Source organism: Chaetodon auriga, chromosome 21, assembly GCF_051107435.1.
Source record: "Chaetodon auriga isolate fChaAug3 chromosome 21, fChaAug3.hap1, whole genome shotgun sequence".
Taxonomy (NCBI): Eukaryota; Metazoa; Chordata; class Actinopteri; order Chaetodontiformes; family Chaetodontidae; genus Chaetodon; species Chaetodon auriga.
Window position 1 is genome coordinate 18,289,911 of NC_135094.1, and position 10,121 is coordinate 18,300,031.

Below are 10,121 nucleotides of genomic sequence, written 5' to 3' on the forward strand. Positions count from 1 at the left end.
CCAAAGAAATTTGCCCATTTTCCTCCTTTGTGCTGTGCTCAAGGAGTCCAGCAACCTAAACGTCACAGTAAGTTGTTTGTCATAGCCTTCAAAAATCCCATTCTAAGACCCCACACACTGTAGGGCTGCTGCTAACAGATGTTTTCATAAATAATCGCTCTGTTTCTCCTGCACATGCCAGGCACAGGTCAATACAGTTTAAAGATATACACATGTTAAATTATTCAAAAGTCTCATAATACAAATGTTATCCCTCAGTGTCTCAATTTTGTGACAGATGCAGTGAAGATGAATGAACGCAGCAAGCCTCCAACATTTTATTTCGGGATTGTCCAATGCTACATTTATTTTGGTCTGATGTCTTTGGGCTGTTTTACAGTTTATAAAAACAAACTATCCTTCCCCACAGAGATGATTTTTGGATGCTCGAAGAACGCTCCATCACTTCCCTCTCATATACAGCCAGCTTTGATGATGGGAGCACTGCTCCACACTGCCAAAAAACATAAAAACTGTTGTCCATTACTTTTCTGTTGACTGACTGATCAATAATTGAATAATTGTTTCAGCACTCGACCCATATGAGTGGTTATGGTCTGACACTGCGATTGGCCAGATGTCAACAAAACAGCGTCTTTGTTTATAAGGGAAAGGTCACGGTGAAGATATGTGTGACATTCTAAAAGATCCAAATCAACAATTAATGTATCCTATTAACACATGCTGTGTGTGTATCCTGTAATATTGTATTCCTCTGTGCCAGAGAGCTCTGTTGTTGTCCAAAAACTATTAAAAACACAATTGAATCAGCACCAGCACTGTCAGTCGGTACCAAATCTTCACCTCCCCCTGAGGAAGACTAATGTAGGGGGGTGCTATCACTGCAGAAAAATACAAAAAGCTTATTTTGTTCTTTTTGGTAATTATGATTAAATGTATACTACACAGGATTTTTAAAAAATGTATATATATACAAAAATAATCCCTCTCATTCGTCACTTGTGACCCTCTAGAAGTGCATGGCAGCGTTTCTGCAGAGATCCTGCCCTATTTTCTTATTTTCTTCTTATGTGCTGTGGTCGGGACGTTTCTGGGCTGCAACCTTTGGGTTGTAGGTGTGTAGCCAATAACAGAGCACAGGTGAGCTGCTGGCTGTCTAAATTACCCATCACTGCCCAGTCTTTGGAGATTCTTCATCACTTCATCACCCTCACAAATCTCATCAGAGTCACCTGCAACCACAGCCACCAGTGTGTTGGGCTCTGTGGGGAGGATTCATCTGACTGCTGCTCAGGCCAAACACCCCTCCATTACAAAATCTCCCTGTAGGGTCTAAGCACCAAAGACTCTCTGTCAAGACTTAAATCATCTGATCATCTGTTGTAATAAACAGTGATCTTTTCCTCATTCACTTGGCGCTCCTGACTGAAGCTTTAGTTAAATTCTAAAACATTTGTCATCATGCAATATCTTCGCTAGTGGAAACGGCTGCAGATATTTTGCTCTGATAAGACAGGACTGTTTGGTCATCAGAGCAGCAATATTGGACATATCCAGAGAGCTGATTTACTACAATGACTCTGCTGAACCCCAAACAAGGCTATCGAGTGTCTTCCTGTTAGCTATGGGAAAATTCTTCAAGGCCAAGCTCAGACATGAAAAAATGGGTCCAGGGAAAGAAATTGGAGAAAGAAAAACCCATCATGACTTCAAAGGAAGCAATTTTTGGTCATTTTTGTACCATTTCAAAATAGTCCTCACACTTGATTCAGAACTCCCCTGGGTGTCAATTTCAGTCTTTCATTGTCAGGTTTGGTGCTGACTTTCTCAAGTCAACAGCCGTTTCTTGCTTTTATCAACATTTCATAAGGACTCTCTACAGCATTATACTGTACTATCCACTTTAGGCCCTCCCTTGTGTAAACTGACTATAAATGAATCATCAGCACATTTAACTGCAGTATGCTGATTTCTTACAGTAATTGTTTAGCAACTGCAGTGTGACAAATACGAAGGCAGGGACGGCACACCCTTGATGTAAGGCAGTGAATAAGTGAAGCTAAAAGATATCATTTAGTATTTTACACAAGCTGTCAAACATAAGATGTCTACTAAAAAATACCGTGCAGATGTGGACGTGATATGGCATAACAAAGCCGTCCCACAGGGGAAATCTGGCTGCAACAGATACTCAGTACACACTGCAACATGCATGTGTGTATACTGTCACTGAGGGGGTGAGCATTCTTCTGACAGTGCTCAAGTTTGTGGTTTATCACGTCATCACATGTTATATTATCTGCTGAAAAAACATGTCTTCCTCTTTATTTGGAAAACCTTAGTTAAAGCTCAAGTGGTATGATGTTATCAAGAGAAGAAGTTAAAGTATGAGGCCTTGTCAAGGTATAAATTCAGTAGTGAGTCAAACGTAAACACAGTGAGAAATAGTTTGGTATGTGTCTAGTTTTGTGTGTGACACTGATGTTGTTGTGTGTGACACTGATGTTCAGGTATGTCAGGGTCATTGTAAAGTCAGTTTAACCTCCTACCAGACAGACATTGATCAATCAATCAATCAAACTTTATTTGTATAGCACCTTTCATACATAAAAATGAGGTGCTTGACAAAGGATAAAAACATGATAATAGAAAATAGAACACAACCACACAGACACACCCAAATACATACACCCACCCATGATAATGCAAAATAGTATGCAACCACACAAAAACCTCTTTACATGCTAAATGTACTCAGCACACACTGCAACATGCATGTATGTATGTCACTGCGGATGTGAACATCCTGCTGACAGTGCTCAAGTTTGTGGTTTATCAGCAGTTACATCACCTGTTGAAAATAAGCTTTTCCTCTTTATTCGGAAAACCTTAGTACGAAAGCACAGGTTGCAATATACTGCGATAAAGTAGGACGCACTTTTTTGGATACAATTCCAACACCTCCCATGCTGTTATATGGATACCATATGAAGAATAGGACATATTCACTGAGGATACCAAAAAAGTATGAATTACTAAAAGCGTAACACAAGATGTTAGCAAGAAAAGAAGTTCATGGAAAATCCTCTTTACACACTTGATAGATAATACCACTCTAATATTGGACAGAGTACCATACAGTTGCTTACTTATACATGTGCTGAAATCATGACCTTTCCCTAATCTTGATCAGTCCAGTAAGCAATGGCCACGCTCTTTCCCTTAACTCTGTGCACATATGGTAGACAGTGAGATCTTTTTGGAAGTACTTTAAACTAAGTACTTCCATAAACTAAGTTTAATAAGACCCAACTGTTTAGTGTGTTCGGTTGTTTTCAGACTGGCAATATAAATGCATGTAAAAATTCCTCAATCATTTCAAGGCCCCCGCTGCAGTAGTCAGTGTAAGTTTGGCAAAAAAAAAAAATTGAAAATGCAATGTCAATCAGCAGCACACTCAGACAGAAGCTACTGCACTTTCCTGGTAGATTACTTTATAATCTTGTACTTTATAATCTACAAAGTACAAGACTACAAAGTAATGTCCTGTCTTATCTCTCCGTCCTCTGTCTTGAAGGTGATCAATCAAGAGGATGAGATAGAAAGAATGACACTTAAATTGGACTGCTGTACATAGTTTTGGCCTTAAAAGTCACTGGTACCTGGGGTATCACACCCCCAGCAACGCAGCCCCTTGTAGTGCTGTTTTGGCACTGAACACCTGATGATGCAAAGTGTGTACTATATGATGGAACTTAATTCCAGGTGCACTGCAGAGCTTTTAGAATACTCATGTTAGCTGAGTCTCTTCAACACTCTGCTGTGTCCCCAAGGTCACAACCTTGTCTGGGACCTTGGTCTTATCCTCATCAAACATGCTTTATAATTTCCACTGTAATTTTATGCAGTAATTTTCTACTTCACAGGGCTGCCTCCTTGAATTCTCAACACTATTCCAACATCAAGATGGACATTACACAGTGAGTCAGATGTGGTGGGAATGTCATATTAACATGTGACGTACACAGATACACTTGTCTGTGTGAACACGGCTTTAGAATCTCAACTAAGCAGCTCTGGGAGAAGCATATAATTCAGTGGGAGTGTTGCTATGTTATGTTGTGTTTTCAGCCAATCCCTCCCCCTCATACACAGTCACACACACACACACTGACACACCCATTCTTCTCTGGTACTTCCTTCCCCTTGCTGGCTGACTTATCATGGAGTGACTTGAACTCACTGTGAGTCAGACAGCTGTGGCCTTCAGAGTCAGACAGCAAGCAGAAGCCTCTCTGCTGGCCAGGCGGTAAGTCAGCTCAGCTTAACATCATCCTGATTCCAACAAACATCTGCTTTTATTTCCTGGGCTCCTGCAAGGTTCTCAATTTAATAGCAAATAAGATTTGCATGTCCTGCAGGAGCACTCATGCATAATTTAAGAGCTCCTGTATACCTTAAGGCATTTCTAATGGATTGATCATTTAATAACTTGAAATTCATATTGACTGTGTGTCTGTTTCTGATAGATTTCACTGCTAACGTTTGAGACAAAGATGGAAGCTACAACACCTGACTACAGTGATTACAGCGATGAGCCATACTCACCCGTCCCACCATGTAGCAGAGACAGTGACAACAATCTGGGAGCTCATCTATCCATCCTCTTCTACTTTATGTTTCTCTTCAGTCTCTTTGGCAACGGGTTGGTTCTGGTCATCATCCATCGGTGAGTGGTCCAACAGAAACCCTAAGCCTAAATGGCAACAGTACAGTACATACTGCAGAAGTAATTTCAACATGATTTGATTTTGGTTTTGCACTTTAATGCAGTTGGGTGTAGAAGGTGTATGCATGGCACGCATTTGAACAGCTCTGAATGGTTTTAAGCCATTTAGTTATTTAAACTGTGCAAAAGCTTCACAGTAAAAGCCACCCCATGTTTTGCCTATTAAATACTTTTTATGCGAAGCAGGCATTTGGTATATTTGATTCATATCAGCAGTACGTGAGTACAGCTCTGACATGGTCCAGGAAGAGGGAACATCGAGACTGATATCAAAGTGATACAATCACAAATAGCAACAGTGGCTTACGTGTTGCATTGTTTCCTGTGAATCATGCGTGTGAAAGCAATGAAAATCCAAAAATCTTCCAATGAAAACAACTAGAGAGAGAGGTAATTAGAGGTAATTACAGAATGTAAAGGCATGGTCACAGACATATAAAGGCTATTACCGAAAAAATGCCAAAAATGGGGTTTGATATCATGAATGTCCTGAATAATTCTACGCAAATTACACTTTGAATGTTAACTGATGAGAACAATAATTCTTGATTTCTTCAGCATGAGGCAGATGTTTTTGTGACTGTAATGATTTTAATGCAAATTAAAGTCCCATTTTAGCACCATATGTTGTAATAAAAGGGCTGGACAAAATATCAGAAACACCCCTCAGCATATTGCAATACACTCCCACAGCAACACAAACTACATCCTCAAAATGACTAGAAAATTTAATAAGCACATTTTTAGTATAACTGAGCACAATAACCTTCAGGAAGGAAAGATTTATTGAAGGACATTAGTTGTGGACGATTTCATTTGTATTGTCCACTCCGCTAGCCAAAAGAATCTAAAGATCTATTTTAGTCCACGTGCCGTATTTGATTCTGACATTCGGGAGGCTGAATGGACAGAGCACTTCTACGACAAGCTTCAGTTCTTGACCATGTGGGGCATCAGCTACTGAAGTACTCATTAGCTTTTAAAGTAGTCTGTGCAAATGAAATTTCCTTCTTGTAAATTTTCTAGTCATACTCTTCTTTTTGCCCTGTGCATAACTAATAATATCTGTGACTCAGCTATGTCTTTAAGTTTCAATGGGCCTGACTTAATAAATTGCTGGTGTGTTCTCTTGAAAATAATTTATGAATAATTCTTACTGCTCTTTTCTGTAATATCAACAATGGCTTTATGTTGCTCATGCGGGGGTTACCTTGCACTTCCACACAATAGCTAATAAACATCAAAATAAGTGAACAGCACAGAACTCTCATTGCCTTGTCATCTAACACACACACACACTTTGCTTTGTTCAAAGCGGAAGTATTCATAGACATTGTTGTTTTTACACAATTACAATTACAATTTGTCATTTGGCAGATGCTTTTATCCAAAGTGATGTACATATGAGATTTTCATACATCACAAGCAAGGTTCTAGATGGGAGAGAACAAGAGTGCCCTAAAACAACTTGCTGGTCCAACTGGACATAGGTGCTATGAGACAGTGCTTCGAAGTAATGCATAGATGCATTTTTTTTTTTTTTTAAGAAAGAAGGTGTTCAGTAAAGAGCTTGGTCTTTAGTCTTCTTCTGATGATCAAGAGGGACTCTGCAGAATGAATGGAGTTTGGTAACTCGTTCCACCACCGGGGAACCACAGAAGAAAAGAGTCTAGCTAGAGACTTAGGGCCTTTAGGAACTGGCAACAGCAGGCGCCGTTCCTGGGCAGAGCATAGTGAGCAGGAGGGAGCATAAACCTGAATGAGGGAGTTCAGATAGATCGGAACGGTTTTGGTGGCAATTTTGGAGGCAAGAGTCAAGGACTTATTCTTGATGTGGGCAGAAACTGGGAGCCAGTGGAGGGATATGAACAGCGGAGTAACATGCTCGTGTGCTATAAGAGAGATTTCCATGTCAAGTTGACATCCATCGTCACACCCAAACATCTAAATCCAAGCACTCTTTCAGTATAAACTCCATCCATAGAGTGAAAATCATTCATCTTTTTTTGATTTGCAAAAACCATAAATCATAAACCATTTGATTTACGATACTTACAGCTATGGCCTTTAATTCATCTCCTGAAGGGAAAAAAAAAAGAAAAAAAAGTGTCATCTGCAAACACATGCTACGATATCTTTGACACTTCACATGTGTCATTGCTATACAAACTAAAGCATTTAGGCCCTAAAACCAGGCCTTGTGGGACTTTCCACATTTAATGATACACTAAGATATATGACCAACAAACTTTAGATATTGTCGTCTGTTATTTAAATAGGTTTTGAGCTACTCCTCTCTCACCATGCCATACGATTTAGAAATTAATATGCATGATCTATTGTATCAAATGCTTTTTTAAAATCAAGAAATACCCCTATTGTATATTTCTTACTTTGTATTGTCTTCTTTTATTTTCCTTAATGCTAAAGCTGCACACCAGTTTATCCAAAAACCATACTGACTGTCATTCAACAATTCATTCTTGTCAATAAAAGTATCTAACTGAGTTTCAAGCACTTTGGAACATTTGAAAGCAAGGACACTGGTCTGTTGTTAGTAAAGCTGTGTTTATGTCCAATTTTTAAAAGTAGGATAACCTTTGCTATTTTCCGTCTGCCAGACAAAATACCTGTATGAAAAGAAAGACTGAAAATATACATTAGAAGTTTGATTATACAGTCATTTTCTCCATAATCATGTCGATCCCATCACTATCACTTGATGTCGACTGCAACACTTTACTTCCCCTGTCCAAGCTACCCTACATTTGGCCGGCATTGTGTTTTTTAATAGAATTTGCAAAAAAACAAAAGAATCATTCATGTGTCTGTATAACTTCATTATTGTCACTGATGAAATAACTGGGCAAACCTGTGGACACAGGTTTATTTCCTTTTACACTGGAATTTACCTTTGGTATCATTTGAATGATCAAGTCATATTAGGAGCTTCTTATCCTTGAACCCACAGAGAGAGGAATACAGAAGCCATGAAGTAGGTAAGCCTTCTCTCTCAGAGACCCTGTAACCCTCCTCTGTCATTGTCAACCAACTCTCCAACTCTTCAGCTCTCCACTTTTGTGAGAAAGCAAATGTAAAAATATGTTTGGTTGTCATGGACACAAATGTGAATGTCGGAGATGAACTCAGCAAACTCTCACTGCACGGGCCTGAGAGGAATATTTAATAATACGGTACATTATGGAGGCTTGCCCTGAATGTTGCTATGTCACCTGTATGTTGACAGGATGAGAGCTCAAGGAAAGTAAAGACCAATTTCTATGGCACCATTCTCTGAAATTACAACAGAAGACTCTAAACTTGCCTCATTTTGTGTATCCATGAAGTTGAGTTTAACATTTTTCCACATTTACAAAGCTAGTCAACAGAAATCAACACTGCGCCACTGCTGCTTTTTCAACCATAGGCTATATTGAAATGAAAAGAAATGAATATCGTTTTATTCCTCGATGCATTACCCTTGAGAATATAGGTAATGATTGACTAAAGCTGGGAAAGTCTGTCTCCTGTGTTGGCTTCAATTTGAGACCATAGATATTAAACACGTGATATGTTATTTGTGACTGCACAATGTCGGAAAAAAAAAAAAAAATGATGCGACAACACTAAGGTTTGGTTAGGCTGAGATACGAAAAAACCTGGTTTGGTTCAGGGAAAGATCGTGGTTTGGATTAAAACTAGCCCAACCTCTGCAGAAAAACAGCTGTGTAGATCATCTGCGCGAGCAGGAGATTATGACCCATATTTTCTTTTATAGTTAGGTGGTGACCTTTAGTGCACATAGTAATTATGACAGGAGCAAAGGAGAAAGGTATTAAGATACAACTTTAGGACATGGTCACAAATTTATAGTATCAGAACGTGAAACTTCGTCAGAATCATGACCACTCCTGCATATGTCAATAAACAGATTTCAAAGCTTATATCTTATATGCAGAAAATTCACACATTCATTTTACGAAGCTAAAAATTTACTTAATTTTAACCTACTTCTGCTACCAATCAATCCCCAGATGCAGAGATTCCACTGAAACCACCTCACTGTTAAAAATGCTTGCATGACCCTTAAGCATTTTTGTTTGTCTCCCCATCCAACTGTTTGAATGACCGTGGCATAGGTTCGAGAAGCTGACCACTGTGACCAACATCTTGCTGCTGAACCTGGTGGTGTCCTCGCTGATCTTCATGAGCAGTCTTCCCTTCATGGGGGTCTACATGCAGCTTTCCAACTGGATCTTTGGCACGGCCATGTGTAAGATTTTTGGAAGTGTCTACTACCTGGGCTTCTACAGTTCTGTCCTCTTTCTAACTCTTCTGACCTTCGACCGACACCTTGCAGTCGTGTACTCCTTAGGCGCACCACGAGTGAGGAATCGAGTCTATGCGGTAGTCTCCTGTGCTGTGGTCTGGCTGGTCAGTGCCTTGGCATGCATCAAGCCAATGATTCTCCACACCACTTTTTTTCATTATATTGACAACAAAACATACTGTGATGACTATCCTGGTGACTTACCTTCTTTTCATTTGCAGCAGCTAAGAACATTTGGATTTTACCTTCAGCTTTTCCTTTTCTTGCTCTTTCCTCTGATTGTTATTATCTACTGCTACGTTAGGATTGCTATCACTGTCATATCATCTAGGATAGTTACCAAGTTCAAGACAGTCAGGCTGATTTTCATCATTGTGCTGTTGTTTTTTGTGTGCTGGACCCCATTCAACATCGTCCTCCTAATGCATGATAAAGCCGACACCTGTGAGGAAGTGCGGAAATGGGGTTATGCTCTTCACGTCACTCGTAACCTTGCCTACATTTACTTTTGCATCAGTCCTATCTTTTACACATTCGTCGGGAGAAAGTTCCAGAACTATTTCAGACAGATGCTGGTGAAACGTTTCCCAGGGTTAAGGAAATATGTTTCTGTCAGTCAACACAGTGGCACCAATATGTCCACAAAAACTACACCAAATAATCTTTAGGAAGGGGAAGCCCTTTTGTTTCTCAGGACTGCCATGTGTTCAACAATCCATGGCTTTAAAAACAACTGAACAAATGCAGTAAGAGTTTGTATTCTTCTCGGACGGTAAATGCGGAAAGCAGTGAAATACAAGAAGACATACAGTTTCACCTCTTGCAGGATTCTGTGCCCAATCCTACTGAGAAGAACATACATTATGTGTATCTGGCACCAAAAAATATCTACACTTTATTCAGCTGTGTTGCTAATTTCACCCTTCTCGAGCCTTTGAGGACATGTTTTGAAAGTTAATTGTCAAAATCTAGTCCAGATTGAATCTCCTGTTGCCTGTTTAT

At 39.6% G+C, this 10,121-nt stretch overlaps 1 protein-coding gene across 1 annotated transcript; it reads left to right on the forward strand.

The window, feature by feature from the left end:
* The first annotated feature begins 4,273 nt into the window (after window positions 1–4,273).
* LOC143340161 (C-C chemokine receptor type 3-like) lies at window positions 4,274–9,787 on the forward strand. The gene is made up of 3 exons (XM_076761807.1): window positions 4,274–4,309; window positions 4,530–4,729; window positions 8,929–9,787. The coding sequence occupies exons 2-3, from the start codon at window positions 4,557–4,559 to the stop codon at window positions 9,785–9,787; spliced, it is 1,032 nt and encodes a 343-aa protein (XP_076617922.1). The 5' UTR covers window positions 4,274–4,309; window positions 4,530–4,556.
* The last annotated feature ends 334 nt before the right edge of the window (window positions 9,788–10,121 follow it).

Coding starts and splice junctions, on each gene's coding strand:
- LOC143340161 (XM_076761807.1), top strand. CDS start 4,557: ATGGAAGCTACAACACCTGACTACAGTGATTACAGCGATGAGCCATAC. Junction 4,730..8,928: donor GTTCTGGTCATCATCCATCG/GTGAGTGGTCCA, acceptor ACCGTGGCATAG/GTTCGAGAAGCTGACCACTG.